Raw genomic sequence first — 24,571 nt, forward strand, 5'->3', positions numbered from 1 at the left:
CATGCAGTCTGATCTACACTATAAAACGGAAACAGAACACACCCCACAATTTAAAGTTTAATAAAAAGAGAGAAAATTGGATCTGGCTATACCTACACATCTGTCAATCTGAATTCAGAATTCTCTGAGTCTGTGCACAATAACATGGGCCTGCGATCTGACGGGATGTGCCCCTTCTTTCTTGCCTGTGCCATCCACCCTCCAACCACAGGCAGCACGGAGAGTCAGACATGCGTGCCCTGCAGACCTGCTCACCAGGACAAAGCATCACAACCTGCTCTGTGCTCGGGAGGCAGCAGCAGGCTCTGGTTTGAGCATATGGAGGGACAGTCCATAATCACGTGTCTACCTTTTCTTTCCCCACTAGGTGCAGAGATAAGAGGAACTAGCTAAAGAATATTTACTGTATTTATTCATGGTGATCTCTGCATAACAATTCTTCACTTTTCTAAATTAACTGTTAATGAAATTCAAAACACTAGGTCAAAGTTCTTCCCTCATATCCATTCTTAGATCGCAAGACCCACACTCTCCTATACTCCCGAGTTGATTATTTTTGTCTGTGACTCTGACAGAACCTTGAAAAGTTGGTTGAAACTTCCACAAGGACAATACAATTCTGTGAAATGGACCATGCTGAGAAGCTCTCCACTTAATTCCCACCACTGACACCCTTCTGAGTTCACCCTTCTAAATTCTGCCACTGAAACTGTCCCATTAAGGTGCCCAGTCAAGTTACATGCTGGTTTGTTTTTTAATTTAAAATACACTTCACATTGTTCCTGATGGCAAAGCACCCAGAGCACCGGTAACTGCAGGCCTGGGTCCACCTCAGGGCTCCTAAAGGCCCAGGGGTGATGGTGGCTCATGGGTCATGATATTACCTCTGGTGATGGTGACCGAAGAAGCGGACATCAACCTGATTGTCCTCTTTCTGCATGACTTTGGCCGGCCAGAATCCAAAACCTTTCATTTTAGCCCAAACCAGCTCATGATTAGGTATCTGGAAATAAAATGTTTTATCTTGTCATATTACTTGTAAAGTATTATATACAAGTATATCATTAATACTGACCTACTTAAGTATAATATTTGCAATACTTCTTTTATAAGTCCTAAACGCACAGAATGTGCTTTCCCACCCCAGGACTGGTTGATTTTTGCCTCCAAGAAAAACACCAAAAAATTAAAATTTCCATAAGCAATGTGGAGTGAAAAGAATCTCCTGACAGCCCATGGAACTCTGGAAGGAAACCAAGACCCACGTGAGTAACAAGGGCAAACGGAACACCCTAACTTTGCTTCATGAAATACAGTCCAACCCTGGGAGCTTGTAAGAAATGGGAGATTTTCAGGCCCTCCTCCCAACCTACGAAGTCAGAGATACAAATTTTAATGAGACCATCAAGTGACTGAAGAGCACAGTAATGTCTCAGAAAGTGGGAGCTTTCAGGCAGGCTCTTATGCCCTTGTCGGGGGGAGAGGAGAAACCTTTGGCACTAACATGTCATTCTAGGGGAAATCACACAGCTATATATAAAGACTTAGATTTCTTGTGAGATAATGAAAATTTTTATTTATTAAGGGATTCGATGTTTATTCCTATTCTTAAAGTTCTCATTTTAAAGTAAGAAATGGATACTGACCCCAAGTTGTTTTTTTCCTATGTTTCAGTTTTCTATACTCATTAAAACCATGATATGAAGAGAAATATTTAGAAGGATTATAATCTTAAAGCAAATTGGAATAAACTTCCTTAGAGCAGTACATCAGAGACACTGAAGAGGTTAAAAAAAGAAAAGAAAATCTCAAAATTTCACATACACAAGGATAGCAGAACCAATTGTCAGGACGAGCATTTGATAAATAGAAGCAATTCTTACAAAGCTGTAGTTCATCCAGCTGAAAAAGAAAAGTAACTATTTAGCCTACATAAAATATATGCATGCACACAACTAGCCAGATGCCTGTGAATCAGCATTCTCTTTCATGTTTATAGTCTGCAATTGTGTTCTTTAAGCTTCACATTTGAATTCTCCAATGCCACTTTCTTGTCTGAACCTCCCAAGAGGGCCCTGAGTACACTCGGAATAGAAGACTGATTCCTCAGGGTGCACTGCATCTGCCCTTGGCTCCCCAGCCTCACTGATACCTTCCAGTTCAACACACAGATGAAAGGCTATTTCCCCAGAAATGTCTTCTTGATATGCCCACAGAAAATACCACTACCAATAAAAGCAGCCCTTTCTCTGCCTCATTCTCCATTTTAGTCTTGTTTTCTTTCATATTTTCCGTAACTTTTGTAAAGAAACTGATTTGTCTCTCCTTTTCCTGAGTCTCCTTCCTCAGAACGCAGCTGTATGAGCAGGAAGCCAGCATCCTGACTCCCATTTTATTCCTAACTCAGCACACAGCACACACTCAATAAATATGTTTAATGAATGGAAGAGTCATATCATAAATGGAATAAAGAAACAAAACTTTTTATATAAATTGAGACACTTTTGCAAAGATAATATGGTTATAGATGAATGTTTTAAATAAGAAAGGCCACCCAAAAAAAATCTTTCCTAAATATATATTTCATATATTGTTAATTATGAATGCTGATGTTGGGTTGCTTTTTTGCCTGTGTAGTGTAGTAAGAACTCAAATTTGTATCTTTCATTCAAAGAGGGTAACATTTTTGAGTGCCTGCCCAGTGCAACACACTTTACATGCAGTCATATTAACTAATTCGCTTTAGGGTAGTTAAGGAAAACAATTTCCTCTTGTTCTAACTAGAAGTTACTTAGTAACTAAGTCTAATTCCCAGAATTAGAGTCTCTGAGAACAGTTCTACCAGAATTCTAGCCTCTCCCCCCGCCCCCGTCTCTCTTGTTTGCATTGTATGTACCATGTATGTCAAACATGGAAATACGATTGTATTTAAAGAAATGGCAAAATTAAAGGGTACATATCAGAATGGAATTCTAAAATAGGTTAATGTAGAGAACAGCAAGCATTCAGGTATTAGGTGTGGCCAGTACCTCATGACAGGTGTCTTTATAGAGCATCCGTGCTATGTCAGCCTGCTCACTGTCTGCTGTAATTATAAAGACAGATACCTATTACCAGCAATCACAGGACTACCAGGAAACACAAGACTACCAAAAGTAATATAGCCATTTAAATTTTCTTTCAGTTTAACAAAAGTGGACATATACCACGGAAAATAAACACATGTATTCAAAATATAATTCAGGCAGTAAAAGAAAAGTAAATAGGCAGCTTTAATTTTATATTCAACACAACTTAATACTCTCAGTATAGATTGGCCTCTTTCACTACTTTTGAATGAGGGGATATTGAAGGGAAAAAACAAATACTAGAGTTCTGCTTTTGGCCAATCACTTCTATAAGCTATATATAGTTATCTATATTACTAAATATTTTTAAGTTTAAACCCTAACATTATCACTCACTTACAGATTGTTCAGGTATTGTTTTAGTGTAATGTTTTATAAAAGATATTTCTCAACATGCGATGTAAACACATGAATAAAAAAAACTACACAAAAAAAAATATTGAACCTCCATAGAAAATGACTGTGTTGTGGAGAAGCAACTGAGCGTCAGCTTTGAACTCTTCGTAACTTCGGTATTTCCCTTCGTTCACTTTCTGCAGAGGGGAAAAAACCAAAATGAACAACGGTTAATAGTGAAAACACTTGCCATCAATTTAACAGTGTGAGAGTGTGGGAAACAGCAAGATTTTCCAGAATGGCATTACGACTGCTCCTGTGTCTACTGCTCCTGTGTCCATACTGACAGAATGTTCATAAAAGAAACCCACAACTCCGTCTACAGTCAGGGTATTCCAGGACGGTGAAGTGCAGAAGGTCCCACATTCTCAGCCACGTTGTTACTGCAGCATGAACACCTCATCTGTAACAATGATAAAAGCTGCGGCTAAGTGCTGTACATAATGAAAGCTCTGGTAGTGGGGTTGATGAGACCTAACTACTTATCTACCATGTAGGGAATATGCTACGCACAGGCCTGTACTATAATTAACAGGGCTTCTTTGAAAAATAAGAATGACTTTCTCAGCAACTCTCTCAGGGCTCTGGTTTCGAGAACAGTCACTAATATGAAAAGTGAAAGTGAAAGTCGCTCAGTCGTGTCCGACTCTTTGTGACCCCATAGACTACACAGTCCATGGGATTCTCCAGGCCAGAATACTGGAGTGGGTAGCCGTTCCCTTCTCCAGGGGATCTTTCCAACCCAGGGATCGAACCCAGGTCTCTTGCATTGCAGGCAGATTCTTTACCATCTGAGCCACCAGAGAAGCACAAAATTTATGTAAGTCAGGAAAATAAAACTGAAAGAAGAAAGAGCTGTTAGCCTCTGTGAAAGATTACCACAAAGAAGACAAGGCAATTCTGAATTCGAGCTAGGTGGCTGACACAGTTTTAAAATCAAGTCCTCACTGGTCCTCTGTGCACCAAGACAGTCGATGGTTTCTGTCTGGCATCGAGGGTCACAGGGCTCTTCCATGAGCACTGATACCCAAACTCCACCCTGAGCGCCTCACGGTCTTTGGCTCAGGGGCGCAAGGTGCCACCAGGCTGCCTGCCTGCACCCAGGTGGGTACACCCACACCCAGCAGTCCTCATGCAGCACCACAGCTAGCATTTTGGTCTCCACCGTAAACCTTTGGAAGCATAAAAACCTGGTCTTCTTCCTCTTCATTTCCTTCAGGGTGCTTCTGCTCATGGTCAGCACTTGCTAATAAGACACCATCAGCCCAGCTACTAAGCTCCCTGAAATGAGGGAGTCAAACTGCAGAATGTGGGGGTACCATGGGGGGAGGGCAGGAGGGACAGCCAGGCTCTTCACTGTTCTCAGAAGTTACGCAGTGTAGGGCTAAGAGGTCGAATTAAAATTTCTCGTTTTTATGAACAACCTTCATTTGCCCCTTTCTTCCACTGAAATAATACACCTTCAGTTTTTCCAGCTATTAAGCAGATTAAGGAATGAGCAGATGATTTAAAATTACTCCTATTATGGCCAACCATAAGATTTTAAAACTCAAATGACACACAGGTTCAGAATTGGTGTATCTGCAAATCTAACTGGAAGCACATCAAAATGTTCATTGCATTTGTAATTAAACATTAACAAACCCATTAACAGCCCTCAGCTAACTAGGTAAAATCAAGAACTCCACCAGAAAGATTAAGTTTTCTAGTTAAAATCTGCTTTGTTCAAGTGCATGTCAGTGTTCCCCAAGACCTGAGAGCACATCTGCGCTCTCATCTTCCCTGGGGAGAAACTCCCAAGTGCTGCCGCCGAGCCCAGGAAGACACAGCTGCATGGCGACTGCATCTGGAACGTTACACTGATCAGGCTGTAATATATTTTCTTTAATCAACATGTGTCAAGAATCTACAGGTTGCTTAAAACAAAGACTCTTAAAAGATGACCCCTGCTGAGCACCAGCGGGTGAGCACGCCCCTCACAGGACAGCTGCTGAGGCAGGAGTGGGGCAGGTGCACAGCCAGGGCTGTGCTTGGCGAGCTTTACCTCCTGTATGGCAGGGACATCCACCGCCGAGTGCACCAGTCGCCGGTACATGGGGTGTTTGTTGTCCTTCCCCTTTTTATTAAGGTCAATAGCCTGAAAGGTCATGAGACACATCAGTTTAAACGTGGCTAGAGGGGTAAAACACCAATTTCTAAACAACAAGTACTTGAGAACTTAACGAAAGATGTATATGCACTATAGTTTAATGTGGCATTCCTTAAGGTCTGAGTAGAAAGAACAGTTATTTTGGAAAATTCAGTTTCATTTTAAAGACTTAAGTATCAATGAAAATGTTCTTTCTGATAAATGGAAGTTTAAAATGTAAATGTTTCTAACCTAAGGCAGCTAAAGAAATGCCTGTGTTGAAAACAAAGACAAAACAAATCTAAGAGCATTTTATGGAACTAGAGCACAAAAGCGCAGGACAGCAGCGGTGTCCACCCTTCACGCTACGTTGCGCGTATCTGCCACCTGTCGGTCAGGAACTCTGAAGGAATACACACACTTGAGGCGATTCTAAGAGCCCTTGGAACTCACCCTCTCCTTCATGCGGGAGACGATGAACCTGAGGTAAGTGCTCATCTCCTGCTTGTTGGTGTTTTTCTTCTTGATGCTCTGTTGGAAACAGAGAAGGCCAAGATAAAAAATCTGATCATCTGTAAGTCTATATTCTTGCTAAAGATGTCTATATATATAAGATTATAGTATGCAAATATAGATTTTCTTAAACGATGTAATATTTCCAACACATCTCCAAAATTTGCATACCAAAAGTAGCGTTTAATGTAATAATGTAAGAATCAGAAAATATACTGTCCTTGACATAACACCTCAGAGAATGATGCACTTTTCTTTTCTCGATGTTTTAAAATTTGTTTTCAGATGACAAAAAATAATGACAATAACAATAAAATAACAATAATGATGTAACGTAGAATCACTTATTTTATTTAAAAAACCAATGGCTGAAATCCTTTAAGGGATATTTTAAAATAACAATGTTGAACGGTGAATTTCAATATAACATTATTTTCTATTAAAAAGGTCATTAAAAGTCTGTCACTTAGGAATTACATACACTGAAGCACACACATCTACATCTCTACTTTGAAGTGTTATGGGTCTTTTCAGTAATAACTTCAATTTCCATTAGTCTTGCCTAAAAGCTAATTAGGTTTCTTAATTTCTGTCTCAGAAAACTTAATTTTACATGAATTAAAGAAGGATTTTACCTTTAATGTCACTTCTAGACAACTAGGAAACAAGGACCAATGTTCCAAACTTCTTAGCTGAGGCTAAGACAACCATGAGAGACACTGGACCATAAGCAGGCCGCCCTGCAGAGGACAGAGCAGTCTGGCCCACTAGTGAATCAATGCTCTAACTTTTTCAGGCTGCTGCATTATGAGTCTCTACCCAGTGACATTATTACTTACTCCCCTAAGAACTTTACACACAGGAAGTCATCTCAGTAATGCTAAATACGTTGGAAGGAGCAAAGTTTTCTCGTGTAAATGACAAACCTTTGCTACGGCTTAACCAAGTGCTTATACATTCACAGCACGAAGGCATCTGAGTCAAAAGTGGAAACCGTCCTCTGAGCTGAGAAGCAGTTTCGCACAGGTCATGCCTGGCGCCATCGCCGCCCCGCTCCCCAGACTCTCTGGGGCGTGGCTGGTGCTCTCCCGGCTCAGCTTTACTCCAAGGCCGTCTGAGTAAACAGCCTTACTGTCTACAGACTGCAGAACACATTTCTCACCCTGGCCACACTCCAGATACACTGGTGGGCTCCCACCCTGAGCATGTGAACTGAATTTCCAGGCAAAGGTCTCCACCATTTGTTCCTTCATTTACTGTTAACTCCTCAGGTGGTTGTGACATTAAAGTGAAAGTCGCTCAGTCACGTCCGACTCTTCGTGACCCCATGGACTATACGGTCCATGGGATTCTCCAGGCCAGAATACTGGAGTGGGTAGCCACTCCCTTCTCCAGGGGATCTTCCCAACTCACGGTTCAAATCCAGGTCTCCCTCATTGCAGGAGGATTCTTTACCAGCTGAGCCACCAGGGAAGCTGGGTTGTGACATGAGGCCAAGACCAGTGCCAATGGTGTACATGTGGAGTTTAAAATGCAATGGTATTTCCTGAACCCCAGGTTGTATAATCTTTGGGAAAAGGGACTTTGATGTAGCTTGTAAATTCTCACTTTAAACAAAATCCCCACATGGGGAGAGGGGAGGAGAGGGTGAGATGTATGGAGAGAGTAACACAGAAACTTACATTACCATATGTAAAATAGATAGCCAATGGGAATTTGCTGTATGTTTCAGGAAACCCAAAAACAGGGGCTCTGTATCAACCTGGAGGGGTGGGATGGGGCGGGAGATGGGAGGGAGGTTCAGGAGGGAGGGGACATATGTACACTTACGGCTGATTCACGTTGAGGTTTGACAGAAAACAACAAAATTCTGTAAAGCAATTATCCTTCAATTAAAAAATAAATAAATAAATCCCCTGTGTAAGCCCCAGGCACACAAACACGTGAGAACTATTAGTTGCTCCCTCCGGTAAGCCAGAGCAAAACAACAGATCTGAAACCGTCAGCTGTTAACACTGCTGTGGAAACACTCTTGCTGACACGGCCATCCCTCCATGCACCGCTTTCTCTATTAAACAACTTCTGTTGGATACAGGGAAGAAATGTTAAGAAGGCCAAGAAACCTTTTTTCTTACCTCTTGGGAAACCTATATTCCCTTAGAAAGAGAGGAGAATAAGAACAAATGCTTCCAGGGAGTTCCCTAGCGGCCTCATGGTTAGGATTCCAGGCTTTCACTGCCATGGCCCGGGTTCCATCCCTGGCTGGGGAACAGATCTTGCAAGCCACAGACAGACAAACCCAGTGCTTCCAACTACATGCTCTGTCCTGCTCACTCTGAAGTATTTCAGGAGCACTAACACTGCTGATCCCAAACATCACCCTGATCATTAAATCACACATCTGTGTAAGTTCAGGTGTGACAGCAACCTACATCAGATCAGAAGTCTTGTCATACTGATACTACTTGTGGGATCTGTGTTCTTTTAACAGGTAACACAATATTCACGGGAAACACAGAACCAGCATTGTATGCAGTGCTCAAGTATTACTAAAAGCTCACTAACATGTGCCAGACCGAGCAGGGTCAGAAGAGTCTCACTCATGGTCTCCCACTGAACAGCTCGAGCTCAACCAGGCAAGGAGTGCCCCGGAGGCCGACGCCCACCACTTCGGGCAGTCTGCATCACTGGAGAGACCGCCAGGGAAGGGGTGCTCACTGAAGCCCCCACAACCGGGCTGCCGGGTCTCCAGAGTGGCTGTGTGCTCCACAAGTTCACAGGATGCATTTCTCTCCTCTCTGCACTCTCAACACCAACGGATGAAGGTTTTCACTGTGAGTCAGAACCCAACCCCTTTTGATTTAGAGCCTCAGAAAATAAAGCAATTCAGTGTTTCTCTATGGGTGAGATTTATGCAGTGCTAGAACCAAAGTGTCTCTACAGGCATACCTCGCTATATTGCACTTCGCAGATACTGTGCATTTTACAAACTGAAGGTTGTGGCAACCCTGTATTGAGCAAGTCTGTCAGGGCCCTTTTTCCAACAGCATTTGCTCGCTTTGTCACTTAAGGCTTAGATGATGGTTCGTTTTTTGTGATAAAGTACTTTTTAATTAAGGTAGTTACCTCTTCTGACATAATGCTACTGCATGTTAACAGACTACAGTTCAATGTAAACACAGCTTTTATATCCACTGGGAAACCAGTAAATGCGTGAGCTCACTTGACTGTGATATTCGCTCCACTGCTGTGGTCTGGAACCAAACCTGCAGATCTCCGAGGTCCGCCTGTGTAAGGGCTTCCCCCTAAAGAACACACCTGCCAATGCAGACGTGGGTTCGATCCTGGGTCGGAAAGATCCCCTGGAAGAGGAAATGGCAACCCAATCCACTATTCTTTCCTGGAGAATCTCATGGACAGAGGAGCATGGGGCGGGGGGATGCGGCTATAGTCCAGGGGTCGCAAGAGCCAGACAGGACCTAGCAACTAAACCACCACCACATGCCTGTACATCCTTACCAGCTTGCTCTTCCTTTGAAACAAAATTCTGAACTTTTTCAAACAGTAGGGAAAACCCTATTTCACTTGGCTTAAGTTTAGGTGACAGTGCGTTATATTGTTCGTGTAATTCCTTTGCTTAAATAAAGCTCTATTTTCAGTTACTATTTCCTTTCCATAGAGAATCTACAAAATAGATGGATATTACGTGCTCACAGAACACTTGTACTTTGGTTTCACCTGTTTAAACATTTTCAGATTAACTGCTAATTAGGATAACCAAGTGCAGCAACATTTCTTTTAGGGAAGACTCCAAATGTACAGAATTCAGGTCGAAGGCCTTAATTTGACAAAACTAAATGATAATTTAGAGGACAGAAATCTAATTTTTGTATCATGTTTAAATTTGCTTCGGGTAAGGTGCTAGAGCGTCTCTCCTCTCCAGTGTGCGATCAAGTGGTGGCACACGCTTGCAAGAATGACTATTGCAGCAAAAACTGCAATGTGACCCACACCCACCCTTCACAGCTCCAACTCTGGTAAAATATTACCACCTCAGAAAGTCTGCTCCTGTTTTATAAAGTGCCACCTAGATTCAGGCATCTCTCTCGAGTGCTCACCACCTCTGGCTGTGCGTTAGAACCGCCTGGGAAAGCCTTGAACAATGGCCTGCACCCATTTATACAAAGTTCTGGGCCAAGCCTGACTTAGATCTGACGGAAACTGATGAGAGTGGTGTCTGTCTGGTGTGGGCAGCACTCAGCGTTAAGTCGGTGGACTTGGGTCCACAGCTGTGTGTTTGCTTGTCTATTTCTCAAGTGACACATGCAAGACTTGTGCAATCACTGTGCTGTAAATTTTACCCCCAGGGGAAAACGTGTTACCAGAGCTGTTGTCACTGGTTTACAGGGAGCCTGGGCACCGGCAGTCTCCAGGCCACAGGCGCTTCTCACAGGCGGTCCTGACTGAATGCCACTGCCAGCACCAGGTGAGAGCCACTCCGCACACAGGCATGGGCAGTGCCCACCCAACCTCTGCTGCTACACCGAGCAGAGTCGAGAGGCAGGGCCGCCAAGCTGGCTTCTCGAGTGACGCCGGATCTAGAGTCTCTCTCTCTACTTGCTCACAACAGCAGAAAGGCATCTTTCTGACATTTTAACTACTTCTTGGTTCTTCTCACTTTACATACTGGAAGCTTCACTGACTCTTGCTGTATAGGAGTCAACAGAACAAGTTTCATGTCAAAGGAGGATCATTTTGCTGAAAGCCTCTGTGTTAACTTGTTTAATGTTTTACTTGCTGCCCAATACATCTTTTCTGGGGACAAATACGGGATTCTACTGAAGATGCAGGGCAAGAACTCAAACACATGTGAACACTCTGGTTGACTGGGTGGTAGGTGAAGAGCTGCCAGGACCTCATGCTGCTCCTGGTGTATTCAGGAGCTGGGGGCCCACTTCCCACACACGCGGCTGAGGAGCTTGCTCCGAGAAGGCAGGCAAGTAAAAGAGAAGACCAGAACATGTGCACAGCCTCTTAGAACAAGCTGTAGGGACAGAACATTTCTCGTGTTTTCACATTTGCTAAATTCTTTGGCTTGCTTTGTAACACTTTCTGGTTATAATTTAAAGATCTGGTATTTCACAAAAGACATCAACAGCACACACAGTTCTGTCCAGGGCTGCACCCTAAGACTTCTGAGGAATTCTTAGGTAACGTGTTGTGAGCTGCCTTCCATGACATTCACACCAGAGTCAGTGCCTGTTGGCCAAACCAGAACATTGATATGCCTTGAGAAAAAGCCACTATAATGGAAATTAAAGGGGTAGCTTCTAGGGTAAACACAATCCCGTCTGTAACACAACTAAGCAGACAGCTCTTGACAAAAGGGGAGAAAAACAAAAAATAATGCTGCATGAAACCTGCAGATTATCTCAGATCTAATTTTTTTCTGAGGCTTTGAAGAACCACACCTATCCTCCACAAGCAGACCTCAGGGCTCTTCATAAAGGGGCAGCTCAGGACTCATCAGAGTGAAGTTCAGGATGTTTTGATAACTGCTCTTACCACCCGACTTCGGTCAGTATCTACAGATAACAAAGAGGGGAACTTTTTATTACACACCCAAAGCTGCTGCAGCCGTCATCAAACGACAGCAACCCGTGGCTGAAGCTGTCACAAAGCGGGCGACAGAGCCCTAACCTAAGGATGCGCGTAGGTCATACCATTTTCCTGAGGGGCTGCTTCCCTAGAAGGGAAAAATAACAGAAAATCTTGAGTATCTTCTTGACTTAAGAATTCTTAAGCCAGTTACAGTAACTGCTGGATTATAGCAAACCAGATGTGCCAGGTATATATCACAGACAAAAGCCCAAGTGGAATAACTCAGCCAAACTCAGTGCCTGACAGTGTTTTTGGCTGGAAGAGGGCACGAACAAGTTTTGGTCCTGTCAAGGTCCATCCACAGCTGATTATTGATAACAATGCCCAAGCACCATTATTTGAAGGAACATTTAGGACTGGATGGTCTGGAGTTTCCAGTGTGCCCTAGAAATATAGTACTTCAGGAGCAGAAACCTACTTTAGCAGAGAATTAACGTCTGTGAATACCACTTCTGAATACCAAGTATCCGAGAGAGAGAGAGCAAGAGAAGTGTAAAATCAGAAATCCAGGCATCTTCTTCTTAGATACACGTTTGTGCTGTGCACCTAACCAAACCCAAGCTTCCAAGTCTGTTACTAACAAGGGCTTCCCAAGACCCAGAATGTTCTTCCCATAGCAAGCTGGACCAGAGGCAGGAAAATTTCTGTCAGGGCCTCATGGTAGGCTTTGCAGACATTCAGTTGGTGGCTGTCTTGACCACTCAGCCCTGCCACTGTGGTGAGAAAACAGCTATAAATAATGCATGCCTTCCATGAGCAGGACTGTGTCCCGATAAAGTGTGTGGATACTGAAATTTTCATTTCTTATAATTTTCACAAGTCACAAAATATTATTTCTCTTTTGATTTTTTCCCCCACCGTTTAAAAGTATAAAACCCACTGGCATGAGCAGTACAAAACAGACAGTGGGCGTGATATGCCCGTGGATCATGGTCTGCCAACCTCTGGGCTGTAAGCTTTTTGACAGCAGGCCCATGATGGTCTAGTTCAGCGTTCTTTGGCCCATCCAGGGTCTTGTACAGTATCCATCACATAGTAAATAAATACTCAATAAATACTAGCTGAACTGAACTAATGGCCATCATTACTGACCAACCTCACTGCCTACGAGAAAAACATTTCATGTAATTGAATTCAAGAATACAAGATATCCTTCCAAAACGTGAAATTCTTACAGTGTTAGCACATCCTGACCACTATAAACCACTGTGTTAACTGTGCTGTGCTCACCGTCTCACTGTCACCTGAATACAGCTGAGGGCCCCTGACAACCAGAGGCTCGCCTGACGGGAGGTGCCTGTGGGCAGGCTCTCCTGCGCCTCCACCCGGGACACGTCCTAACCAGCACGTACAGGGACTCTGCTACCGCGGTCTCTGGAGCTCACTGGAGAAACACCACTCTGCATGTAAATTACCTCCAGTGTTTGAGGAATTAAGATGTTCCAAGCTCTCTTCTATAACCATCTGTAATAAATGAATCACAATGGCTTTTAACCGCACATAAACTGCCTCTATAGTATTGTCTGTAACCACCTGTACTGCTGGAATATAAAAGAATCAAAGAACTTATAAGAAATCCACTATTTAAGACTAACAGTAGAGCTGGTCTGGTGGGAGTGGCCCCAAGCCCTGCCATTTCTCCTCCGTACCACTGTGCCCAGCAGCCCATCAGTGATAATCACTTTCTAGGACAGTTTTCTAAAAACACACCTACGTTCAGTTTTGTTCACCTCCAGCACCAACACACAAAAACTAACTCTCCACTATAAGGACAGAAGACTGGAACCCACACCCACCATCGGCACCAGGACAGGAACTCGGCTAAACGCCTGCGCATCCAGAGTGCCTGATCCCCCACAGCTCCATCCTACGTCTCCCACAGCCAGGCCAGCAGCAATCATTTGCACTTGAGTTTCTGGCAATAGTTTTTTGGGTTTTTCTTTTTTAAACTTAAGTTAAAGGAACTTTAAGTATAAAAACCTCCCCTCAGATGTCACCAATCTGCCTTCTTGTCCACAGGAAAAGCTGAACGTGGAGGGTCACTCACACCACAAAGACGGTCTTGAGGTGGTTCTCGGAGAGTGCTGGCGAACGAGACTCTGCTCTCAGGTGCTCTGCTTCCCGAGAAGCTGTTCCTATAGAATCACTCATGCACAGGTTTCCAGACTGTTCAGACAGACTTACAAAACAGCACGGAATGCTACTTCAGTTGTGTCTATCTTCACTAATTTTTACAAAATCGGCTCTTTGCTCTCTGACTGAGGTTGGGAGGCTTTGGCTAGATTCATATGATACAATCCGGCTCTGCACCACCCAGTCTAGGGTGATTTACCAGCTATTAAAGTACAGTCTCAAATTATTCTACAAGCCATACAACTGACTGTACTGTGAACATGTGGTATTCCTATATACACTACATCCACACAAAAATTGCGAGAACACTAGATCTACCGAGACGGATGCTATGTTATTTCTACTGTGTCAGGAGTTTCATCATTCAGGATTAAGTGTACTTTTGGGGGTGACTTTCAGCTCTTCTGCACGACGTTACAGGGATTTAGGAAGACGAAAGGGACATTCAGGAAAAGTTGACAGAACACAGGCTGTCTACTTGTTCCTTCCCTCCTCTGTCAACACTGGTCTGTAAATAAAGAATAAGTTTCAAAGGCACAGGGAGGATGGATTCCTCACTGTAGTAAGCCTCTCCTGCCTCTTCTGAAAACAACTCACACGACTTTGTTTCGGAATCACAGAATGTGTATCACACAGTCTCTGCTCAATGAAGCTGACAACCAGCCAACAATACTACTACCTGCCCACCCCTCTATTCCTTCCCCTCCTGCTTCAACACCTGCAGAGACAATAAAAGGAAAGTGTGTGCACTTTGTACATATTTTCAGTACATCAATGCTGCTGCTGCTGCTGCTAAGTCACGTCAGTCGTGTCCGACTTTGTGCGACCCCATAGATGGCAGCCCACCAGGCTCCCGTCCCTGGGATTCTCCAGGCAACAATACTGGAGTGGGTTGCCATTTTCTTCTCCAATGCAGGAAAGTGAAAAGTCCAAGTGAAGTCGCTCAGTCGAATCCGACTCTTGGCGACCCCATGGACTGTAGCCTACCAGCCTCCTCCGTCCATGGGATTTCCCAGGCAAGAGTACTGGAGTGGGGTGCCATAATGCTACAAACACTAAGCAAGCCTTCTATTTATCTAGATTAACCACCTATTTATCTTGATGTAACCAAGATGGTAACCATCTTGATGTAGGAACCAGGCCAACTAATTACCTCTTTAGTCCCTTACAGCTAAAAATAAAAGATAAAATTCAACTAAGGTTCTAAAAAAGCCACTAAAATGATATATCACCAAGACAAAATGCACCACAAACATTTCACACTCACATCCAACCCTTTCTGACTATGTAACTTGTTAATTTAGTGTGACAAGGCAATGTGGGGATACATGGATTTTTTCCTTTCTTGCTTGGTCCAGGTAGTTTTATAGAGATTATACAATACATGAGGATTTTACAATTTTATATCCTAGATCCAATTTTAAAATTCCTTTACTTTTTCCTCTAGTAAGCCTAGACTGAATAGCAAAACTGCCTTATAAAGTAATTGGTTCAGACACAGACCTTTTTAAAAATTAATTTTCTACTTTTGTGAGTATAGAAATACAATCCAACTGTCTTTAAAAAATGTAAAAAAAAAAAAAACTGATGTTCATTTGTAACTTTCAATACTATGACTGTCTACAACATAATTTTTTTTTTAAGTGTTTCTATTTTATCTAAACATGAAATCTCCACTCCAGAATTGATAATATGTATCTTAAAGGTAAAGGTACTTACTTTCAGGGTGAAAATATTAATAAATTTCCTACATTAAGAAAGGAAGACTAAGCAGAAAGCAAGAACAGTTACAGTTTTGCAGTAGATACATAAAGCATATATGTTTCAAAATATTTTCTTTTAGCATTCTTTCCTGTTTCATTCTGAATACATTAAATGAGAATTCTCCTTAATTTTGAGATTTAAAAAACTATACTGCTTACATACCCAAAAGAATGAAAAATTAATTCAGAAGTAAAGTTTTATCTCCAATTTGAAGAAACAGCTTTCATCATGAGTCTCAGTGCAAATGACTCAAATATAACTTAACCAGAGCTGAGTTAACACTGACCAGTCAGTATGCACCCATGGTGATGTCCTAACAGAGATTTACTCTTGGTTTAGTTTTAGCAAACCAATTAAATTCCTTCATTTTCAGTAGCTGTCTAATGAGTATACTATACCTTATGTGAAAAAAATATACAGTACCTGGGGCTTAACATCAACTTTAAGTTCACTTTAAATGCTCTCTGTAAACTTCTTTCTGTATTTCTATTAAGTTTCCTGTAAAACAGACCTATTTTTTCTCAATTTTAAAGAGAACCTGCAGCAGTAGGTAGACTGCAGGGATCATTTCTACTAGTCCCTCCCCTCTTTGCATCTTCTTAAATGCCGAGGAGTCAGGGATCAGAAAACCAGGAGCTGCAAACCTGGGAGAGCTTCTCAGATTAGATGTAGAACCAAAGTATTCTTAAATAAGTAAAATTTTCCCATATGCATTCATTTTCTTCTCTGCATTTTCTAGTGTTTCTGTATTTTGTTAGCAGGCTAAGTTAATTCTCCATACTCTTTGTATATTAACACGAATCTTAAAATTTGTGACCTTAAACAGGGGAAAATACCATATGAAACATTTGTAGGCAAATGAATATTTTATAAAAGTTTTTAAAGATACACTGGAATAATATATCCCTTATCCAACTCCCTGAATGGCACTTTTTCTTTTGTGACTTAGGTTGATCTTTTCATAGATAGATTATGATAAGTGTGTCATAAAAGGGATGAAAAGTGAACCAAAGATATTAAGGGTATAAACAGTAATACAAGATTTTTATGCTACAATGAGACAATTTAAAAGGCCTAAGATATGGGTAAGGGATTAAGAGGTACAAACTACAATGCATGAAGTAAACAAGCTACAAGGGTATCTAGTACAACACAGGAAACACAGCCAATATTTATAATAACTAAATGAAATATAACCTCTAGGAATTATGAATCACTATGTTGCACACCTAAAATCTACAATACTGTCCATCGACTACACCTCAATAATAAAGATATCTCAACTTAAAAAAAAAAAAAACTTTGGATGGATTTCACTGGAGCAGCATAGAGGGCCGAACGTGGAAGAAGAGGTGAGACGCTCACCGTGGCCCACCCTCTAGTGAGGAGGTGAGACACTCACCGCGGCCACCTCCTCTGGTGCTTCCCACCTGCTCACAGTTCAGAGCTCTACACTCTGCTCCCTAGTGACGGATTTTAGTCCAAACATAAAATTTTCATTTATTTAAATTTGAAAGGAGCAGAAGCATGAATCTGTAACTCCCCAAAGTTATGAAGAAATTCATTTATATAAGGAACACTAACATATTAAAAGAGGATGTAGGAAACAGGGGCCGATTTCCAAAATACTATTGTATCAGGATCATTAACCTGGAAAGTGCCAACTATTTCGCTATTCTTTGCCCCTGCATTTCGTATTCTGATTTTTAGGAACAATCGGCCTCAGAGCAAACACAGCACCATCAGGTACTGCAGCCATCAGCCTGTGCACTGCACGTCACGGAGCGCACACTGTAACCTGCGCAGCACGATGCAGGGCTTGCCCGTGGCCTGCTATGGAGCAGAGGGCAGCAAGGCAGAGGCTGCGCTACACCCTTCCTCTAGAACTCTTTCAAGGCGGAACTGTGGCATCACGGGGAGAACAAATGCCAGGCCACTCATGTTTCTCTTGCAGTAGTTACTACAGGCATTTAGATTTGCATTTATAACGCTGCATCGCCTAGGACAGTAAGTAGCCCTAAGTCACACTGCCAAACTGAAAACCAGTGCCTGGGTCTCCACACCGCATGCAAGCACTCAACAGACGTGCCAGTGGCTCCCACTGGACAGCACAGGGAGAACAGTCCATGCCCACAGAAAGATCTACCAGTAACTATGACCTAAAAGGCAACGTGGTGCCAACCTAGGGAATGGTTTTAGGGTTTCCCATAAGATGTCACCTCGCCCATGTATTAAAAAACCCAAGCGGAGATCATTCAAAAAGCATGATGTTTACCAGTAGGGCTGGAGCCCAGCAAGGGTGCAGTGCATGTGCAGACACACAACTCAGACATTCACTCACACACGCACATTCACCCGCAGACATGTATGCTTACAGGCCACACACACAGGCCTGCTTTCTGCAACTACAGCGTCAAGGAGCAAATGGCTGTAACTTTGAAGCTGTGCAAATGAGAATGAAGGGACATTAAAGTGAGATATCCCTCTGGAGCCTGTCAAATTGGTAGCAAAAAGCTGGAAAATATTTTCAGTGTTGGTATAAATGGGTTTGATCTTCTGACAAACAACTTGGTAATTTTTATCACAGATTGAAATGCGCCTATCTTTAAGAATTCTGCTTCAGTGAATTTAACTTGTAAAGGCAAACAAACAGACCTGCATAGATGTGTATATATCTAATTAGACATGTATATGTCTATACATGTATATGTATAATTCTTTTTTTAGAAAAGTAAAATTGACTACATTTTGTTTTAAAGATACAACCTTTAAGCAAATAAAATTTTTAAAACAATTTGCATTTAAAATTTAATGGTTTCTTTTTTCCTGAAAATAATAAAATTCAATATTATTTAAAATTCAGATAACATCTAACAAAATATAAACTTCACTTTCATACAGAAATAATGATAAGAAGAGTGCTCTTCCAGATGGAATGGGTCATGACCTTGGAACGGAGGTGCCGGAGTCCCCACCATCCCTCTGCCCCGGACAGGTGAGTTTCAGTCAGTGTTGCTGGTCAGACAGCACAGGAGACAGCGCCCCAGACAGCGGCCCAGACAGCACATGGACACAACATATGTGCATCAGCGGAAACCGTTCACATCTCAGAAAAAAGGTGTCTGGGTCATTGCTGAGTAGAAGCAAGCCAGCTGCCATCAGCAGTGTACCTAATCCATGGGTCCAGCCAGTTAGTTACACAGACGGAGTGTGCACTCACAGAGGTCTGTGAGCACACTCACCTGTGATATGGTGGCATTGCTGGGATTGTTTTTCTTCTTTATCCTCCTATAATTTTGAATGTTTTAAAACTTTTAAAAAAGGGATTTAAAACTCTTTTTTCCAATTAATAGGAATTCTTGGTATCATGAGTATGAAACTGGATATAACTTGAATTTTTTCAAAGCAAAATGCTAACCTGATATTCAAAGCTACATTATAGTAACTATCAATTGTATTTGTATAGTAGTAGTTTAACTGTTGTTTAGAAAGGCAGATATTTCAAAGAAATATCCTCAGGGTTCTGAGATTCTTGAGATTATTATGAAAATTGAAAAAACTATTTTAAACTGAGAAAAATTCCCATCATTGCCTTCTTAAAATATTTTGGAATTTGTCAGACATATGAGATAAAGTTGTTCAACAAGCTGAAGTGAATCTGGTAACACAGCTGACAGCTGGGTGAGAAATAACCTATTCAATGCTGTAAGGGTCAGAGGTTACATAAAACAAAAGTCTTCTGACCAGTATAAAGTATTAAAAATATTTTTATCTTCAAATTTAGACACAGTGATTGGCTTCCATCCACTACTTTTACCTGTACTGAAATTTGGCCCTGGTATTTTACCTTAAAAATTCCTCATTAGTAAATCTAATTACTATATATTCTTTCTAGACATTAATTAAAAATGAAAATAGAGATCCTTAGGTTGACATGGAACCATAATCTTTAAGTTTCAGTCTATAGCTTTAGTTCTCTTAGTTCAAGAAAATGTAAATCTGGTCCGTCACTCTCAAGTTAGATTATTAAAAAAACAGCTTTACTTGAAGTCTTGACATACTGTTTAAACAAATATATCAACCCAATACCAATCAAAAAAGATATTTAAAATTGCATTAGAATCTCAAGTTTATTATTATCCCTTTTCTTGGGAAAGAAACTGTTAGTACTTTTCTTTTTCCTGAACATAACAATTTAAAAAATTGAACAGATCTAACATAGAAATAATTATTTCTTTGGAATTTTTAAAGCTCAAGCTAAACTCACCAACCCCAACACAAACACAGGCTTTTTGAGTCTAAGGAAAGAGCCGCGCGGTCTGTGAAAGGAATCTGAGTTCCAGTGTTTTACTGACTCATAGCATCATTTCAGTAAGCATAATTACATCACAATGTGAGAGTATCTAGGCTGACAAAGATGAAAAGAAAACCAAAGGGAAGAACACAAAGGCAGGATGGGATTGGCTAAACTCCCCTTGGCTATCATGTTTCTGTGAGCCAGCAACCCACTGAAGTTTAAAGGTTTTCATCTTATCAGTAAACGGTAAAGCAAACATATTTAGAAACTGGAATATGACAACTTGATATTGAATTCTGACAGAAAAAGCATTACACATCTTCTTCAAAAGTTTAAGTGTTAAACTTCAACTCTTAATGTAAGGAGTACAAAACACCTACCATAAAGTTTAACCCATCCTCAAAAATCCCAGTGTTTTTATTTAAATTCTTTACTATGACATAGGAGCTAAATATCAGATGTTACAAAGCTACAGCTACAGCTACAAAGTACAGCTGTAAAGATTCAGGAGTGTCCAGAATTGTACTTCCTAAGTCCCTGAGCCCCTATTTTTTGATCAGTGACCTAACCTCTTTTATATTTTTACTACCTTAATACTTTTGTTCTTCAGATGTAATTAATTCTTTACTTCCTCTAGTGTAAACTGGTAGTGAAAACCATGATATTATTTACTTGTAAAACACAAATCCATGAGAGTAAATTGTAGGACACTGGTGCAGCTCCATACTGATTTATTGTAGCCTTCAAATTCTTGCAGGCCTCTAGAGAAGGTCCACACCCTGAGGCTTGATACTGATCTGTTCAGACCTAGAGGTTTATCACTAATTATCTAGAATTTAGGCATTTGATTACACGTCATCATAACACATGTATTTAAAATGTTATACCAACAGTCTTCTGTCTGCCTACAGAACGAGTATAGTAGGGCTGCTAAGAAACATACTTAGGTAACACAAAGCCACAGTCACTAAAGGAAGACTAGAAGGGACACTGTATTTTGCTCATCATGCTGGCAAATGAACCAGATGATTTTTGGCTGGTACCAAAGAGGAGATAAAGACATAACTTTTTTGAAGAAGAAATGAATATTTAAGTTATACAAGTATTATAAAACATGTTCACAACAGAACCCATGAGTAATCTCGGCAATTTGCATGATTCCAAGTTAAGTATATTAACAATAGTGAAGTACAAAACAATAGAAGTTCCAATCAAATAATTCCTGACTGATGACCATCAAGGCCATACATCACGTGGTATTTAGGCATCGCGATCACTCACTCACACACACACAGCACATCGGCAGCCAACAAGCACAATCATGTACTCTTCTCAACAGGGAAGTAATATAAATGAAAATAATCGTGGGAAGTACCTATTTTACCTACCAGACTATTTCATTTTGGAGAATTCTTGATATACAACTCTCCCATCCCTCCACCCTCCAAAGAAAAGAAATAAACCCATGACATGACAAAAAAATAAAGGCAACATTACATGGATATAAAATGGAAAGCAGATACAGAACTTTTCCAACAATGTGCCTTTTGCTACCTGTGTTTTCTGAGCAGCCAAGAGGACTGACTGAACAGACCTTGGTATGGGACAGTGGTTCTTGATTCCCAAAGTCTGTCCATTAAAGGAGTCACACAATTCAGAGGGAATTGTAAAAAGAAGAGAGTATATTTTTACATGATTGAAACTTTCTAAAATCCATACCCTGAGTATGTGTTCTGTGATATTCATTTATGAGTGTTCTATGTTCATTAACCATCATTTCAGTAGATAACCCCCACCCTCCAGTACTTTATCCATTAACCTGGCAAGACCACCTGGGATATCTTTGTGCAGCTATTATCAATGAATTCCAACCCTCTGACCAGCACATTAAAGCTCATAGGTACTCACCCTGCAAACTGGGCACTGCCAGTGACTACTGCTGTCTCTAAGCCTGTACTCATCAGACAAACACTTGGAATGATACACACGAAAACACAGGTCACATATCAACACCTCTCCAGGCAAATGGCATTCAAAACAATACCAGTCATGATTTTCTGTTTCCCAGTCCTACAAAAAATACAAAATAATTTCGTATGACATTTTGTCAATATCCGCAATGACTAAGAACAAAATTGAAACTAAAGTCCATCAGAAGTTAGGCATTATAAACAATTTTAAACATTTACTGTGTTAAAACAGGAGGGAAAAAATACCTAGAAATTTGCTTCTTTCAATTTTCAATTCTCTCCTAAACATATTTATATTCAGAAATATCTTAAGGTGATCTGATAACAAAACCAGTCCAAAATGAAATAAGCCCAAAGCCAATACAACTTCTAACATTATCTTTCAGTTTTTATAGAATCTATGGGATAATTTCTTCAGTAAATGGAATACCCCAAAGCAACATCTATAACTTAGTATTTCAAATAAACAAACCTCTGTTTTGTCCTGATTTTCTTTAAAGAAATATACTAAGTACTTAGCATACTTTGGAAACGGAGAGAATAGTAATAAATGGTGATGCTCACTATTCTTATCTTCTCATCCATGGTATTGGATGCTTTATTGAAAATAATCATTAATCAGAATGTCCATGTTCTGATAGGTTGTCAAATTTTCAGGGTCTGTTGAATTTGGAAAAATAAATTGAAAATGTGAAAACTAAAGGTTTAATCACATTCTCCAAAGGACATTACCATCAAAAAAAAAAAAAAGGAAGCTGGCTTATTTTCTTATTGGGACTATTCCTGGAAATAAAAGACCATAACAGGTGTTCAACATTTTCTTTGTTACACTTTTTTTTTTTTTTTTTTGTACAGCCAGTACCATTTAAACACAAACAGGAGACCAGTGTAACTTCCCTTAATTTGGAATTCATTCTTCATAAATATCACTCTTAGCATATATCAAAAACACCCCCATTAAGAGTGATGGATTAATTCTCAACCTTCTCTTGCAGATGTGGTAGTTGAATGAATAAGGGTTAAACCCACAGTTAGTATTATCAAGGCCATTTCCAATGAGGATCTTGAAATTCTAAACTAGGGCTCTGCCACCATTTTTCTTTTTATAAATCACTGTCTACACTCTGCTTCTGAGAGTGAACAGCATTCTTAGCCCCTCTTAGGTCAATAACTCCTGCAATAAATGGCTGTGATAGAGCACTTGTTCAGTCAGCACTAATTCTGGCACCGAGGGTTCAAATGCAGTGCCGCCCAACCATATGAGAAGGCTACGTCTCTCTCCTTCAAAATGGAACATGAGCAGCTCATGTTCTGAAACTTAACACCTTCCAATCCACATTCAGAGACACAGCTAAAGTACACTAGTAAGTTCTGCAGAAATGTAAACTCTTGCTTGCTTTTTAGTAAGAAATTGGCAACCTGTAGCAACCACGGTAATAAAAAAGCACAACCATTTTTAGTTGTTTGCTGCACATGTGTAGACTCTGCTCACTCAGTAAGGGAGGAATAATTTCAGTCAGACTGTTTCAAAGACCGTAAGGTACTGATTTGACATAAAAGCCTCATCCGTGCATGGCAGAAAAAAGCTCTCCCACAAAGCCTGACATAGCGGCGCCACAGTAAACTGTGGTGCTCAGCTGTACTAAAGTAACAATCTTTGGTGTATCTCTCACACAGCTTATAAGGAAACTGTGTTTTAGCTATTTCCATGTTTGCACCAAAAATCACTGATAATTTAGGTTCCAATGGAGATAAGATGGCTTTTTAAAATTTACTCTTTCCAAATTTAAAACCAAATATTTCAGGATATGTTCCTCGTAACTGTTCAGAGACATCTTAAAAGGATTTTGGTGGCTTATATATACTCATTAACAAAAGAAACTGCCATTCTTCATCATTTGAGATTTTTTTACACATCAATTCATCTCCCTGTGATTCTCAACGTGGCAATTACTAGGTTAACTAAGAAGAGGAAGTCAGAGAACACAATGCTGGTGGACCGCTCTGGCCTCCTCCTGTCACCTCCTACCTTCACCTAACCCTACCTTCTCCCATCCACCCATGAAACAAGGATGAAAACGGATCTTTCTTCAATGGGGTGTTTAATTCTAGACCTAGTTTTTCATAAAAATTATAAAAATGAAATTATAGCTCAAATGAAGTAGAGAAACATTTGGATAAACGTCTGTATAATGGCATCAACTAACTTTGTTTCTGATATAAAAGAGAGCATGAGCTGGGAATGAATGCGTTATTTACTCTTTCAATCACTGCAATAGCTGTTTAAATATACAGAACATGCAAAGTCAAGCTCAAAAGTGTCTACACTCCGAATCCAGGAAACATTTTTCTGAGGTATAAATGATATGTTTATTATAAGTAAGAGTTGCAAATGGTTTGTCTTGTAGTAAACAGAATTCATTTATGTAGTGCTCTTGACTAATACTCAATAGTGTATACCAAAAAACTAAGCCTGCATTTTCACTGAATTTCACCAGAAGTCAGCAACTATTCAACATTCAGCCTGATCAACAAAATATGTGAAATGCTACTTCAATACAAGAAAGTTAAAAAAAAAAAA

The 24,571-nt window shown here is 40.7% G+C and overlaps 1 protein-coding gene across 17 annotated transcripts in view; it reads right to left on the minus strand.

The window, feature by feature from the left end:
- Window positions 1-24,571, minus strand: part of ZMYND11 (zinc finger MYND-type containing 11) — a 75,561-nt gene that overhangs the window by 7,953 nt on the left and 43,037 nt on the right. For 9 of the 17 annotated variants that reach the window (XM_005214447.5, XM_005214444.5, XM_025000403.2 and 6 more), the window contains 7 exons: window positions 21,929-22,090; window positions 6,106-6,183; window positions 5,569-5,661; window positions 3,574-3,661; window positions 3,030-3,085; window positions 1,825-1,902; window positions 885-1,003 (listed from right to left, as the gene is read on the minus strand). In XM_005214447.5, coding sequence (XP_005214504.1) covers window positions 885-1,003; window positions 1,825-1,902; window positions 3,030-3,085; window positions 3,574-3,661; window positions 5,569-5,661; window positions 6,106-6,183; window positions 21,929-22,090 — 674 coding nt within the window. 17 annotated transcript variants of the gene reach the window in all.

This window comes from Bos taurus, chromosome 13, assembly GCF_002263795.3.
Source record: "Bos taurus isolate L1 Dominette 01449 registration number 42190680 breed Hereford chromosome 13, ARS-UCD2.0, whole genome shotgun sequence".
Lineage (NCBI taxonomy): Eukaryota > Metazoa > Chordata > Mammalia > Artiodactyla > Bovidae > Bos > Bos taurus.